Here is a 16,584-nt window from a genome sequence, read left to right on the forward strand (position 1 = left end):
TATATAAAGGTAGTAACACACTGATGTTAATAATTATATAAAGGAATTATATAAAGGAATACAAACACAATATTCAGGGATGATGGGACATTTTGTCAGCAATACTCTCAAATGGCTCAGGGAAAAAACTGCTTACTACTGTGCTTGTAACTTTTCTGTAAGTTTCACTTTATTTTTAAATTTGAAAAATGAGAAAGAAAAAAAAAGATGAAGATTCAAGATAAAGTGACAAATATTAAAGATAAGCAAAGTAAATCAAACATGTATAGTCAAGTCTCTGAAGAAAACCAAAGCAAGGAAATAGAACAAACAGTGAACAGTATAAAAAATTCCTTGAAATATAAAAAGATACAAGACTGCATACTGAAAGTGCATACCATTTAAACGAGAAATCAACTCAGAATATTTAAGACCTATCTAGCAAAATTGCTGAATTTAAACAAAATCCTTTGAACATGTGGGCAAAAAGAGCAAGTGACTTACAATAGAAAGCATATTAAACTGTCATCAGACTTTCAACAAAAATACTTTAAGTCAGAAGAAAATTAGTAACAAATTTGAGATGTACAAAGAAAGGTTAGTCAAGGATTTTATAGCAAAGCAAATGGCTGTCAAACATAATGGTCCCTGATAAACTAATACCGAAATGCAGTTCTCAGAAAACATTCTTCCCATGAGTCCTTCCTGAAGAATAAACTATAGAATAAGCTTTAGATAGGCAAAACACATCAATGTAAGGAATGTGATGAACCTTAAATATATGAGTACTTTAAAACTACTAAGAGTTAAAATAAGAGAGAATAATATGTAATAACTACGTGCATTCACAATGTAGTTAATCCCTTGTATTAGTTTGCTAGGACTGCCATAACAAAGTACCAGAGTCCAAGTAGCTTAAACAACAGAAATTTATTTTCTCACAATTCTGGAGGCTAGAAATCCAAGATCAAACTGTCAGCAGGGTTGGACTCTGAAGCCTCTCTCCTTGGCTTGTAAATGACCCATTTCCCCTCCCTGTATCTTCATGTGTGTCTTCTGCGTGTGTCTGTGTTCTAATTTCCTCTCCTTATAACATTCATATTGTATTAGGACCCACCCTAATGACTTCACTTCACTTTACCTCCTTAAAGACCTTATCTCCAAATATAGCCACATTGTGAGTTGGAACTTCAACACATGAATTTTGGGGGAACACAATTCAGCCCATAACATTTATACCTCAGAAATTAAAAAATGGCAAGGAGAACAGAGAGAGCATATGGAAAACAAACTGTTTTCAGTAATTATGTCTGTAGGGTAGTATTGGTACTGTAGTTCTTAGACTGTTATATGTGTAATTATAGGCTTTTCTAATTCTAACATCCTCCATGTACTTGCCAACAAGATGTCTCAATGGGGAAGAAAAGAGATACAGATTTAACTAAGAGGAGGTCGAGATAAAACACAGCAAGTCCTAAATTTCCCATTAATAGAGACTAGAGATTCTTGGAGTACCGGCTGATTCCAGGACTGAAACAACAAAATGTTCAGGATGAGCCAGAAACATCGTCATAGGAAATAGCAAGGAAGCTATCAAAGACTACAGGGTCAGGTCAAATGGACTAAGAGACCAACTAGAAGAGATGCCCAGAGTTGGAGCAATTTGAAGTTTTAAAAGAAAAACATAGTAACTGCTATAGGTTGAAACACCTCAAATACGTTTAAATCTAAAAGTTTATAATGACACTTTAAAAACTGGAGATCTCTGAATAATGAGAAAGTGGCATTAAGATTATATTATTCCCCCTCAGTGGTCATTAGGTACATTATTAGTCAGAGCTGCTAGAGGAGAAAGTTGTTAGTATATAGAAAATGTATATTAACTGGATAAACCCAGTAGGAATTACCCATTTTAAGACCAATGAGTAAAAATTATTTGAATATGGGTAATAAAATAAGGCTCTGCTGGGCTTCCCTGGTGGCGCAGAGGTTGAGAGTCCGCCTGCCGATGCAGGGGACACGGGTTCGTGCCCCGGTCCGGGAAGATCCCATATGCCGCGGAGCGGCTGGGCCCGTGAGCCATGGCCGTTGAGCCTGCGCATCCGGAGCCTGAGCTCCCCAACGGGAGAGGCCACAACAGTGAGAGGCCCACATACCGGAAAAAAATAAAATAAAATAAGGCTCTGCTGAAGGCATTGCATTGGGGGAATAAAACTAGAACTTTGGAAAAACAGAACACTTTTCTTGCCATTCACTGAAATTCTAGCATTCTAAATATAGTATAGCTATAAAGTAATACGCCTGATATTTTAAAGCAAATATACCTAAACAAGTATGATCAAATGAGTGGTGTATTTTGCAAAAGAAACCTCTTAGAACTACTCACATATATTCTATTACTCAAAATATTCCTTATATCTAGGATTTTTTTTAAAAAAACTATTTTCAGAATCTACAGGGTTTTTTAAAGACCTTTATTAACAGGTGCTTGCAGTTTACTGACTTTTTTGAAAAAAAAATCATGTTGTGAACTTTTATTATATTATAAATTAAAAATAAGCTTCTTAAAATCTCAACTTGAACAAATATGAAACAATTTAAAAACGTTTAAAGGTGTATTGAGAAAAAACAGCCTTAAAAAAAAAAAAATGTTTGTCATCATCAAAGAGTCTTTAAGTAAAGAGATAGTAAAAACTCCAACCTGCATAGGTAGTGCAGGTAATACTTCTAGCTATCTGGTCACGGGGCAAAGAGCAAGCACTTGAGGTCTTCAGCTCCACTCTCCTTCTTTTCTTATTGCTGAAACTTTACATTCATTTCTTCTTGTTGGATAGCTAAATCAGATGATGGTAGAGATGGGAAAAGTGCATTTACTCAGCCTCCAGCAAGACTAATTCTCAGCTGGTGCATCTGCTGCTTTTCTCTTTGCCATCTTGTACCTTTAGGGTTTTCTGGGGGTCTGCATTGGTAATTGAAGCTACGTCCTTAACAACGTTGAGGTGACTGCTGACCTTAGTCTCATCTCCTTGATTTTCCCTAGCTCCTTCATTGTGGTCCTCTCTAGGCTGTCTTGGGTGAAGTAAGCCCTTGTGGAATGGTGGTCTATAAACCACATTACATACTCTGTCTCACTGGTCTACCTTGCTCTCTTGCACCCTGGTTGTCAGCACCTTCCATCACTTCTCCCTGCACAGTAGGGTTGGAATACTGTGGTCGACACCCATAGGGTCTCCACGTAGTAAGATGGGCACAGTGGCCTGCTGTAGAGCCTGGCCTTTGGGACCACTCTCCGATCCCTCATTCTTTCTCCATTCTTATTATTCTGGTCATTCTGCTGTTAATTGTGTGGAGCACCCCTATTATGTGGACGGTATCTATCATGGTTACATCTGCTGCATATTTACTGCCTGGCACTAGAACTCCACCAGGGCCTGGAACATTCACTGCTTCCACACCCTTTTCTCCTTTCAGCAACATCAAACTCCAAGTTTCTCCATCTCTTACACTGCAAAGGTGCCTCCTGGAGTTATTCTTCTTTAGGGCAGACTGGTATACAAATACATCTTCTTTGGTGTTACTCCTATTGAAAAAATCACATCCGTTTCTTACACTGAACCATTTTACTGTTCCAAAAACCTTCACTGTGATGAGTTTCTTGTCCCTGCAGGCAGGTGCTGCAGATGTGAAGCCACAGGGGCCACTGCTCCCCATGGTGCTGCTGGGCTGGGCCTCGGCCTGGATGCTTACGGTTGTAGTGATGGTGACTGGGGCCAGCTGAGGCAGCTGTGGCTCCTTGGGGAGATGGGGGTGCTACTCAGGGCTCCCCGGGGTCGGCTCTCCATTCCCACTACCAGCTGAACTCTACAGCATTTTAAGTTATATTTTTGAAGGAGAACTGTCATCCCCAAGGGATTGATTTAATTTTGGAAAAAGAGAAAAGATTTGAAGCCATGCTTGCTGAATTAATAGGTGTCATAAAACCATCTTTCATCAAAAATACAGTTTAGTTCTAAAGTAATGAAACTGTTTCCCTGTGTCACTTAAAAACTGACCATGCAGGCAATTCCAAAACAGAAATGCAATTAACTTGAAAAATGGTAGCATACTTTGAATATGTATATATCTTCCAAAAGAAACTAGCTAAAAAGGAAAATCATTTAAAATATTATAGTTTAAAAATAAAGCTTCCCTTTTTACAGAGCAAGTTGTTTATATAACCATATTTCAAAGGCACATTAAGTACATATTACTCAGAGGCTTTTATTTCTATAAAATTTTTATTTACAAATGTACTAGACATAAAAATATGTGTGATACAGTAAAAGGAAATAATCAGGAGACCAGAAAAAACCAACTACATATAAACAGTTCCTCAAAAAGAAAAAAATGATGGAAATGGAGTGGAGTATCACAAAAGAAGAGAGAACGTCTTGGTATGAAACGTACTATAGCAGCGGTCCCCAACCTTTTTGGCACCAGGGACTGGTTTTGTGGAAGACAATTTTTCCACAGACCGGCGGGAAGGAGGTTTCTGGATGATTCAAGAGCATTACATTTATTGTGCACTTCATTTCTGTTATTATAACATGTAATATATAATGAAATAATTATACAACTCACCATAATGCAGAATCAGTGGGAGCTTGTTTTCTTGCAACTAGATGGTCCCATCTGGGGGTGATTAGAGATAGTGACACCCGAGGTGTGTTGCTTACATCCAGTCTACTCCGTGATCTCATTCTGCTTGCTGTCACTGCAGAAAACCCTGCTTCACAAAGATAGGATGTTGGAAATGCAAGCAGGCTTTTCAGTGCTTTTGTGGCAATCTCAGGATATTCTGCCTGACTTTAATCCAGACATATGGAGATTTGAAGTCGTCTCAAACATACTTTTAAGGCCACTGTCATTTGCCAAGGATCAGGCAGTTGATCCTCTTCTAGCATGGACAAAGTCGATTCACCTGGCTTATTCACGAATAAGTGAATCTACTCCTTCCCAGTTCAGGGGTCTTTTGTGGTTGGGAAGTAATGCTCAAACTCTTGAAAGCTGAGATAGGTGATCATGCACCAGCTGGGAGCGAAAAGGCCCTGGCTCAGTCTATTTCAAAATCTCTGCTAATGTTTGAAACATGTCAAAAATCCCAATGTTCACTCGTTGCCCCCATAATTCCAGTTTGGCTTTGAATGCAGCCACTTTATCTACTGACTTGAACACAGCTGCTGTTCTCCCCTGAAGTCACAGACTGAGTTCGTTGAGCAGGTTGAATATGTCATACAAGTAACCAAGTTTTGCGACCCATTCTGTGTCACTGAAACGTGCTGCCAGTGGTGACTGTTTTTCTAAAACAAATCTCTGGAGCAGCTTTCGGAACTCAAAAACTCTGGCCACGGATCTCCCTTTAGAAAGCCATCTCACTTCTGTGTATAAGAGAAGATGTGTGTGCTCTGCGTCCATCTCCTCACAGAGCTGCACGAACAGACGTGCGTTAAGGCCATGTGCCTTAATGTGGTTGATAATTTTAATCACATCCTGCAAAATGTTGTTAAGTTCAGTCGACAATTTTCGTCTAGCCAGAACTTCTCTATGGATGACACAGTGGGTAGACACACATTCAGAAGCGACCTCTTTTGACCCAAGTAGTGAAACCAGAAAGCCATCCAGTCATGGCAGCCACTCTGTCCGTGCATATACGGACACAAAATGACCAATTCAGTTTTCCTGATATGTAATCATTCAAAGACTGAATAGTTCTGTAGCTGTGGTGTTGGTTGGCAACAAAAGTGCACATAACATATCCTCATGCACATCCTCCTGAAAAATATATCGCACAAAAACAAGCACTGTTGCCTTGTCAACATCGGTAGACTCGTCAACCTGGATTGCGTACCACGGTGACTCATTAATCATCTCTAAAAATTGTGCCTCAATATCCTCTGCTATTTCATCAATTCATCTAGTTATGGTGCTAGCCGAAAGAGGAACATGTGCCACCTTTTGAACTGCAGCCTCTCCTAAAAGTTCACGACAAATGTCCTTAGCAGCAGGCAGGATCAACTCTTCACCAACAGTAAAGGGCTTCTTAGCTTTAGAAATGCGGTTAGCCACTAAGAACGATGCTCTCAGTGCAGACACATTTGATGAAGTGGTGGCCTTCAGTAATTGCTTCTGTTCTTCATGTTCACGTTTTTTTCTTTTGAAAAACTCCAAAGTCTTGTCTTTTAATGCAGGGTGCTTGGTCTCCATGCGGCAAAGCAGTTTTGAAGGTTTCATGGATTTGTTGGATAGAGAGTCGCCACGTATTATACAAAGCGGGCTTGGAGAATGTGAATCACCTGTTTCAATGAACCCATAATTTAAGTAGGACTCTTGTTTTTTTCTTTTAAATGCAGCTTTCTTTTTGTTGGCATTCTTAGAGTCTTCTGCTCTCTCATCATTGGGTCTTTCTCCCTTTTCAAAGAAGCTCTCCAGAGATGTTTGATTTTTACTCATTTTGGCTAGGGTTAGCTTGTGGGCTTACCAAAACTGTGACTGAGACAAGTGTGCAGGGCAGGAAAGAGGCACACACAGAAGTGGTAAATAAAATAATGGGCGGGCCACGCGTGGACTAAATTAAGTGTCGGATTCTGACTTAAAGCCCACCACCAGATGCAGCTGTATAATTGAAGTACATCAACTCACTTGCCACTATAAAACCTGCCACCAGATGCAGCTTAATTGTCACTTGCCACTCACTGATAGGGTTTTGATATAAGTCTGCAAGCAACTGATTTATTATGGTCTCTGTGCAGTCAAACCTCTCTGCTGATGATAATCTGTATTTGCAGCCACTCCCCAGCACTAGCATCACTGCCTCAGCTCCACCTCAAATCATCAGGCATTAGAGTCTCATAAGGAGTGCACAGCCTAGATCCCTCGCATGTGCAGTTCACAGCAGTTCGTGCTCCTGTGAGAATCTAATGCCACCACTGATCTGACAGGAGACGGAGCTCAGGCAGTAATGCAAGCAATGGGGAGCAGCTGTAAATACAGATGAAGCTTTGCTCGCTCATCCACCACTCACCTCCTGCTGTGTGGCCTGGTTCCTAACAGGCCACAGACCACTTCCGGTCTGTGGCACAGGGGTTGGGGACCCCTGTACTATAGAATGAAACAAGCAAAACTAAACTATACGTTCATTTATAAAAACATTTAATGCTTCTCTTTGAATTCTGGACACTACTGTCTTCATTAAAGTTTTTTTCCTCCCACTTCAACTAATTGCCTAAGGTGTGATAATCAAGATTACTCATGACCTCCATGCTGCTAAATTCAGTAGACATTTTTCAGTCCTCAATTTACTCAACCTGTCAGCAGCATTTGAAAGTTAATCATTTCCTCTTCCTTTAGACTCATTACTCAGTCATCTTTTGTCTCTCAACTCACTTTATTGGTACCTAAATCCAGTCTTGGGGCTTTAAATCCTGTCTATATCCTGTCAACTTTAAACTTCTATCTCCAAACTACACTTCTCTCCTAAGCTCCAGACTTATCTCATTTCTCCATTTAGATGTCTAATAGGCATTTCAAATTTAACATGTCAAAAGCCAAACTCTTGATCTTCCTCCCCAAAACTTAGTCCTTCCAAGTCTTTCCCATCTCAGTAAATAACAAATCCATCAATTCAGTTATTCAAGCACTGGGTCACCTTTGAATCCTCTCTTGCTCCTTTACCCCATATTTATAGTGACAGAATATCCTACTCACTTTACTTCCAAAATACATCCAAAAGCTGTCCTCTTAGAGTTTTAGTTTAGGTATGCTTTATCAAAATCCAGTCAAGTCCCATTACTTTCCACTGCTATCAGCCTTGTCTAAACTACCATCGTCTTTCACCTAAATATTTGCAATAGCCTTCTAACTAGTCTCTCTATTGCCACCGATGCTTTTAATATTGATATCAGATCAATCCACTCAAGACTCTCCAAAGGCTTTCCCTCTCACTCAAGAGTAAAAAGCAAAGTCAGAACAATCATCTGCAAGTCTTTAATTGATACCTGAATTTATCTCCTACTACTCTCCCTCTGCCTCTCTCTATCCTAGTCACAAGGAAATACAGTCACAGTGTTTTTTAATCTACCAAGTCAGAGCCTACCAATGCCCTTAAGACTTGCCCTTCCATTTGCCCTGAAAGCTGTTCCCCAGATGCACGTGGCTGGCATCAACTTCATCTCCTTGAGGTCTTTAGTAAAACCTCTTCTAATCACTCTATTTTAAACTGCAGTCTACCACTTTCCCTGTTTTTTATCTACTTTATTTTTCACATTGTACTTATCACCATCTAGCACATTATATATATATTTTTATTTTGTTTTGTTGTCTGTCTCCTCCCATGATAATGTACATCCTCTTTCCCCCCAATAAAGGCAGGAATTTTTTTTTTATTGAAGTACAGTTGACTTATATTATTTTCAGATGTACTTATAGTGTACTTATAATACAGTGACTTATAATAATTATAAGATGTACTTATAATATAGTGACTTATATTAGTCACTATGTTTAGTGACTGCTTCAATAGTTTTATAGATTACACACTATACAAAGTTATTATAATACTATTTATAATATTCCTTGGGCTGTACATTACATCTATGTGACTTGTTTTATAACTGGTAGTGTGTATCTCTTAATCCCCTTGATATATTTCACCCATCCTCCCACCTTTCCTCCAGCAATCACTAGTTTGTTCTCTGTATCTGTGAATATGTTTCTATTTTGGTGTATTTGTTGATTTGTTTTTTAGATTCCACATATTAAGTAAAAAAATACAGTATTTGTCTTTCTCTGTCAAAGCAGGGATTCCTGTCTGTTTTATTCACTATCATATCCCTAACCCCTGAACACCTAGAATAACAATGCCAAAAAACAATATTTAATAGTAATATTTACTAAAAGAAAGAATGACTGAAAGAGTGAATGATTCTTATTCATATTCAGTCTCTATTGGCTTGCATTAATTTATTTTGTTTTTCCTTTCTATTAAGTATGTATTGAATATATGTTACCTTTGATTTGAAAAAGAGGTCTACAGCATAGGCTGTAGGGAAATTAAATAATACTTACATTTCAAAAAAAGAAAATGATTTAAAATGTCATTTTTTTTTGTCTTGGCTATTGAATTTCAGTCAATATCATTATATCACAGACACTTTATAAAATATGGAAAGTCTGCAACCATATAGCTCCATTTATATCCCCTCCCCAGAACCTACTGTTAGAGTTGCCATATATATTACATTTATATACATTATAAACCAAAAGGACAGTGTAGTAATGTTTTCTTTAATCAGTTTTGTTTATTTTAAAGAAAATAACAGAAAGGATATTTTATTTTTACCCATACAGTTAGCATTCCTAATGGTCTTCATTCATTCCTAATGATCCAACTTTCCTTCTCCAGTCTGTAATGTACATCTGGTAGCAACAAATTATCTTAATTTTCATTTATAAAACTTAAAGAATATATTCACTGAATGAAAAATTCTGGGTTGACAGGTTTTGCTCCAGCTCTATGGCTTCCCTGATTTCTAATGAGAAGTGTGCAGTTACTCAAATGATTCTTTACCTTATTTATGTCTAGTTTTTCTCTGCTTGCTTTCAAGATTTTCTCTTTCCTTTGGTTTTCTGCAGTTTTACTATAATATGCCTTCTGTGGTACTCCTTAAATTTACTTTGTTTGGAGTTTGCTGAGTTCCTTCAGTCTATAAATAGTTTTTCAACAAATTTGGGAAAGTTTCTACTATTTGAGGAAATATTTGAGGAATTCTACTATTCCTCAAATATTTTTTCTGCCCCCTTCTCTCACACTTTTTTCAATTAAAAGTTAATCAATAATCATATGAGAAAGAAGTGGAAATTTTTATTCAAGCCAAATTTGAGGATTATAACCCAGGAGACAGCCTCTTAGTGAGTTCTGAGAACAGCTCCCAAAAGGTAAAGGGGGGAAAGGTCAAGTATATATGACATTTTGGTGAAGAGGGTACATGCAACCAAACGCATATCTCAGTAGAAGGCTGATGCTAGTCATGAGGAACAGACTTTTAGTTAATGATTTTAGTGCTTTTCTAAGTATGGGAAAACGTATGAGTTTGGGTTCATAAAACCTTCTCCTGAAAATATCAAACTATCTGAAGGCCAGTTCTGCCAGTTTTCCCAGAGCACAGAGTGTCTCATTCCTGGTCTCTGCCCTGAACTCCTTTCAGGGTGTAAAAAGTCAGCAACTGCAGTGGCTAATGACTTGATTCTTGTAGAACTGGATGGTGGGAAACATTATTTTCCAATCCCTTCCTTTTCAGTTTGGGAGGCATTTCTGAACGAATTTGTCCCATGGCACTAAGAATACTCAGTCCCATGTCAGGCGAGGATTTTGTTGACAGGCCACCCAATGTGCTGTTACTGGACTAGGCCCTGTTAACAGTAGCCAAAGGCCTGTGGGCCTCCTCTTTCACTAGTCTGTTATGGTCCAGGAAATGGTTCCCTCTTGTTGTTTTTTCCCATATCTAGAGTTATACTATTACCATCACTGATCTCATATGACTATATTTGGTCAATCATTTCAAGTCACCTAATAATCATGAATTTTATCTGAGGCTCAGTAACACATTTGGTAATACAAGGAACAATAATCTTGTAAAACAGGCAGAATACAAGTATTATAACTAGTAGCATTAATAAGGTCCTAAGTATTTAAGCTAAAAACTTCTATTAGGTGTGGCCCAGTATCTCCAGTCTGTTCTGCACCAATTGCTGTCTTTAAGGGAAATGATATACTGGCATTGTATATAAAGTTCACCAAACATGTCTGCAAGTACAAGGCAAGTAGTGGGTCATCATGACTCCTTACAGAATTGATAAAGGATTGTTATCTTCTAAGGAGTTATATGGCTGGCAATAGAAGGAGAAAAACTGATCTTTATGGTTGAGCAGGTATTTCTGCGTTGGAGAGGTCTGGTTAATGCATAATGCAGATGCACAATGCACACCAGAAGGGAGAAAGGAGTCCAAAGGGCAGAGAAAAACCTTATGTTTAAATTTTTCTTGTCTTGCCTTCAAATGTAAATTTTTATTTCATCACTTTGCATATGAGATTTCAAGACTGTCCCATAAATCTCTTCAGCTCTTTCCCCCCAATCTTTTCTATCTCTCTTCTAATGTTTCAATCTATATCCAAGTTCATTTATTTTTCGTTCATGTCCATTCTGCTAATAAGCAAACAGTGGATTTCTTTTTACTTTAAATATATATATTTTAGTTCCAAATTTTCCATTTGATTTTTTTATTTTGTGGTTGATAATTCCCACCTGTTAATTCATTACAAGCAAATTTCTTTACACTGCTGGTTATAAAAAGTCCTTTAAAGTCTTCATGTGATAATTAAACAATTCTACGTTATCTTGGAGGTGGCATGTGCCGATTTTCTCTTCCCTTGAGAATAAGTCACATTTTCCTAGCTCTTCATAGGATGAGTAATTTGTGATGATATGCTGGACATTTTGAATATTATCCTGTGGAGACTATATTCTGAAAAAATCCAGATGATTTTGTTTTGGGGGGTCGTTTTCTTGTTTAGATACAATTACAGATTGTCATGCCTTCTATGTGTGGTGTCTCAGATCTCAATTCAGTTCCTGAAGTCTTATTTACAATCTACTATCCGTTTGTCATGATCATACATGGTTTCATGGGTCAGACATAGATTTTAACTGTGTTTTTTTAAAATATAGAATTCAGACCCTTTTCCGACTGCCTCTTTTCTGGGGGCCCATTAATCACCCTGTAGTGCTGCTTGCCCTAGTGCTTGTTACCTTAATTTTTCTGGCTGGGAAGTTGGTACATCAAAATAGAAAAATGAGAAACTCAGCCCATGCTGACCACTTGTTCCATGTTTTGACTCCCCTCTAAAACATCCCTGCTTTTTATTCAGTCACCAAGGCCCTCAGGTGGATTTTTTCAGCGTGATGTCCAGAGTTTTTACACGGTTATTTGTGGGAATATCAGTTTCTTAGGAGCTTTCCCTTCCATACGAGTTTTGGAAAATCTCCAAAGTGGATTTCTCGTTCTGGAGGTTGTTTTATACATTTTCTCTTATCAGTTAGGCTTTTATCCTAATATAATAAACTGTTAAAACATCATGATGCTATCATTTTCTTGAATGTAAGACAGAACACAAAACTAAATACTGAAATATCTAGCAATGAAGACTAATTGCTTGACACATAGGTTATTTGATAATTAAGAAATCTCCAGTAATGATTATGAAATATCTAAACTTTGTTAAAATCTGTTCTGCAAGTTTATGTCAAAAGGCCACCGTATATATGACTTCATAATCTTGTAAACATTCAATAACTCCAACCAAATGGAGCTCCAAAATCAACTTAACTCAGAGTAAATTTTACTATACTACAGAAAGTTACACTGAGAAAGTCTGTATTTTACAAATTTCTTCCAAACCTAATGAGTTATTTAACTGATTAGTGGTATCTTTCCTCATTTGCCATTTACCAAAGATAACCAAATACAAAATATTCACTGACAAGTTACACTGCTCAAAACCACATAAAGAAAATTATTTAGCACTCTCATGATCCACAGGTCAAAATCACTTGAGACAGGCTTCACAGTATAGATATTCTGAAGACATTATTTGGGGGAGAGTTAATTTATTTTATTTATTTTAAAGCCCAGATGTTGACATGCGATCTACATTAAGCTCAGAACCACAGACAATACTGTCTGACCAATACAACTCTTTTATGCTGTCTCTTTTCTCCAGAGATTCTGAGGCAAAAAATATAAATACTGTGTTATTATATAACAACTAATGATGTAAGCTTCATTTGTAAAAATTTCAACTAATTAATATGTCCTACATACCTTAAAAATTCCACTGTAACCCACTATCGCTTCATTGACGGGAAGTGACCTTGCCTCCTACTTTACCAAGAAAATTGAGACTATAATGTGTGAACCACCTCAGCCTTTTTCCCTGTCATAACACAGTCTGATATTCATTTGCATCCTCTGCACCTTTCCTTCATTTTCTGAATTTCCAGAAATAACTTTTTAATGACAAAATTTTTGCAGATGCCTGTCCTGATAGTAATTGTACTTTTAAAATTTACAAGTTGAGAAAATACACATGCACCCATGGACTTACAGTCAACCTCCATCAACAATAAGGGGCCCAGCAGGCTATGCCTACAGACAGGGAACTTTCAAATCTTAATGAAATACATTTTCATGAAATGCTCAAAATTTAGAGCCATTTTCTTTTAAAAGTTCTGACTCTGATGTAGGTACTCTATTGTCTATGTTAGGATTCAAGGAATAGATTCTTCATCACTTGGGTACTTGTGTACAAACAAGGTGACACAGAGTTACTACTTATTTTCACTGTTGGTATAAAAGAATGTGATAAGAAAGAGCCATATGACAAATTGCTAAGTTTGCAAAGTGGTTCAGAACAATGTTTGCGCCTTTCTGAATGGAGAATTATATAACTACTTATGTTTAACCCTTTTTCCTTTTTGCTGCCAAGAAGCTCCCACCAATTCTGAAATTTCACTATAGCAATCATACTGGATTTATGATTTGCACATCTGTATTTTCTTGATTTTCTACCTTTATTTATATTTCATTGGTTTGTCACTCTACTTAACATCACTCTGTTAGTGCTTGAAGAAAGCAACTTCACATATTAATATGGAACAAGGCAAAGAAGTATGAAAGGAAGGCAAGTTGCATATTAGCCCAAATATCTGAATTACAGAAACATTTCCATGCAAAGCCAACACATGGCCAAACTAGGACTCAAACCCAATAAAAGGACCCATGAAAGAAAAAGTGGCTGTACAAGCGTAAATTCATTTCTAGGGATAGTAAAACAAATAAAATGATATGGAAAAAAGATGGTAGTAAATACTGTCACCTTGACATAAAAATGACAGCACTATTGTCATTCAATATTATTATGGTTATTAAAATCATTGGGAACAGAAATATCTTTTAATAAGGGTAAATTCAAACTGTTACTTATATGTCCAATATAGAACATAAAAATTTAAAAAGAAATGTTAATCCAAAGGCAAAGAAGAAATATTTTTAATGTTTAGTACTCCTTTTCTATAACACAATCTTCACATTGATTATTTAAACAGTAATTTAAAAAAAAAAAAAAAAAACTCTTACATGAAAGACACGTGCTTCTTCAGAAATACAAATACTTTGACTTACACTTTAGAATTCTCGCTCAGCTCCAAACAGCTTGGGATATCACAATTCCTAATGTGACTTAAACAAAACTCACATATTTCCCCAGCCAGGTGTACTGCCCATTAAGAACTAATTCATATATGTGAACGTAATATCTTGCTTAAATATATCTTTGTTTTTAAAGTCAAAAAACCAGAAGAATATGATAAATCACATTAAATAATTAGTTTTGCAAAATTAGGATATGCACTACTGTACCCACTTCCTTGCCTACTGCAAAGGACAAACAAGAATAGAAGCTAAAACTGAATAATTTCAGCTACATGTAATATTTTACATCATTTTCCTTCTAAATAATTAACTATTCTTTTCGAGTTATTTCTAACATTTCAATTGTTCATAATATAATTTATATATTTCAAAATTTGAGATTTCAAATACCACATTAAGCAATATGGTTTTATAAAATTTATTATTTCAGAATTATGTCAAGAAAAGCCACAGCTTCAACATTAGAAAACATTCTAAAGAATAAAAGAAGTTCATGAAGGGAAAATACTTAAAAAGTGAAAAAGCACCTTTGAAACAAAATGAAACATATAATAATAACTCAGTTCCAAAATACAGAGATGACTTTTAAACCACATTGAAGAAAGTCTATCACTATATATTATATTGTATCACATTTCACACCTAAAACTTTCCATAGAATTTATAATAAGATGGTTTTACTACCTTATATCCAGGTCCTAACTGATGAATTGCAAATATCTGTGCAGGGTTGAGGGCTTCACTGAACACATACACGGCACCAAGTTGACCACAGAATACCCTATTTGCATCAGCAGTTTCTGAAGATCCGAGAAAGCACTTGTCATAGCTCTAGTTTTAAAAAGTCATAAAAAAATCAAATGTTTTATTTTGTAATGACAAAATATTTAAGGACACCTGCCTTCATTGTCAGGAATACCATAAGGCATAACAATAATAACAGAAGAAAGCAACAATTAAGACTCTATGGAATATTTAAATAATAAAAAACAACTAAAGATTTTTTAGGGAAAGTTAATCAGTTAAATGTTTCATATTTATGGGCAAGCAAACAAACAATAACCATCTACTCAATAATCACCTGACCAACTCTCCAAGTTCTATGGTTAAAAGCAAAAGGGCTTATAACTATTTATTTACAAAAGTAAAATAAATTTTAAAACTGTAATTATTTGTAATTGTCCATAGATAGTCATCTGAATCAACATAATGACTATTCCAAATTTAACCATAAACACACTGGACTGAATTTTAAAAGTTCTACCTAATTTCTCCACTATGGATACATTTCTCTATTTCTCTACACTAAGTTAAGGACACAAAGAAGAATCACTTCCTTCTCTTACATGAGTAGGAACTATGCAGAATCAGATAAACAATAATCACCAAAATCTGCTGACTAAAGCAGATGGTACAGTGCTCTCCATCTGGGGAGTTCAGCACCTAAGAAACCACACTTAACAAGACCCTTCCCACCTCTACTTCTTAATTCTCACCTAATACGTGGCCCCACCTATCCAGACCAGTGAAAGCAGCCACTGTTCAGTTCAGTCCTCCCAACCTCACAGGTTATTCTACACTGGAATATGATAAGCAAGACATTATATATGTATGGAATCCCTTTGGTGCCTCAGTAAAATAACCAAAAAATTGTGAATGAGGTAGAAAGAAAGACACTCCTCATAAAATACCCAATCTTTAATTAAAAGTATAGGAAATTAAGAACTGACTGCATAATGTATGTGTGTATATGTGTTATTGTCCAGGCCTCTCCATTTCTTGGAATATTGCAAATAAGTGAAAAATCAGTCTTTTCTCCCTTTCTCTTTTTAAATATGACTACAGAGTCATGACAGTCAACAAAATCACTCTGCAATAGAAAAGACTGTCCCCTTTGGAGGGCAAATATGAAGCAGAATTTCATGTGAATATTCTAATTCTGAAAAAAATCATTCTCATAAATATTTATTGACTGTGACCCAACTGTGAGTTTCTAGGACAGAACAAGCAAACTGTTTCTGTAAAGTAACAGACAGTAAATATTTCAAACTCTGCAATCTCTAACTCGTTTCATCACAGATTCTTCTTTGATTTTTGTTTTATTTGAGTCTTTAAAAAAAAAAAAAAAACCTTTAAAAAAATGTAAAAACCAAGATAAACTTTCTACTTCTGCCTCAAAGCTTTTGAACTCACTGCTTCCACTGAATGTGATATTTCCTCCAAATATTCACATGGCTTTCTCCCTCCACTCTTCTCACTAAGACCATCTCTGGACCATCTGGCTTCTCCCTTCCCTATACC

General features: G+C 36.5%; 1 protein-coding gene and 1 pseudogene across 7 annotated transcripts in view; both read right to left on the bottom strand.

Annotated features, from left to right (window-relative positions):
• The window catches only part of NBEA (neurobeachin), a 630,249-nt gene that overhangs the window by 539,341 nt on the left and 74,324 nt on the right, over positions 1-16,584 (bottom strand). For all 7 annotated transcript variants that reach the window (XM_067713386.1, XM_067713385.1, XM_067713382.1 and 4 more), the window contains exon 8: positions 14,968-15,114. In XM_067713386.1, the coding sequence (XP_067569487.1) occupies positions 14,968-15,114 (147 nt within the window). The remainder of the gene's footprint in view (positions 1-14,967; positions 15,115-16,584) is intronic.
• Positions 2,870-4,922, bottom strand: LOC137211450 (Y-box-binding protein 1 pseudogene; annotated as a pseudogene).

Source organism: Pseudorca crassidens, chromosome 18, assembly GCF_039906515.1.
Source record: "Pseudorca crassidens isolate mPseCra1 chromosome 18, mPseCra1.hap1, whole genome shotgun sequence".
NCBI lineage: Eukaryota > Metazoa > Chordata > Mammalia > Artiodactyla > Delphinidae > Pseudorca > Pseudorca crassidens.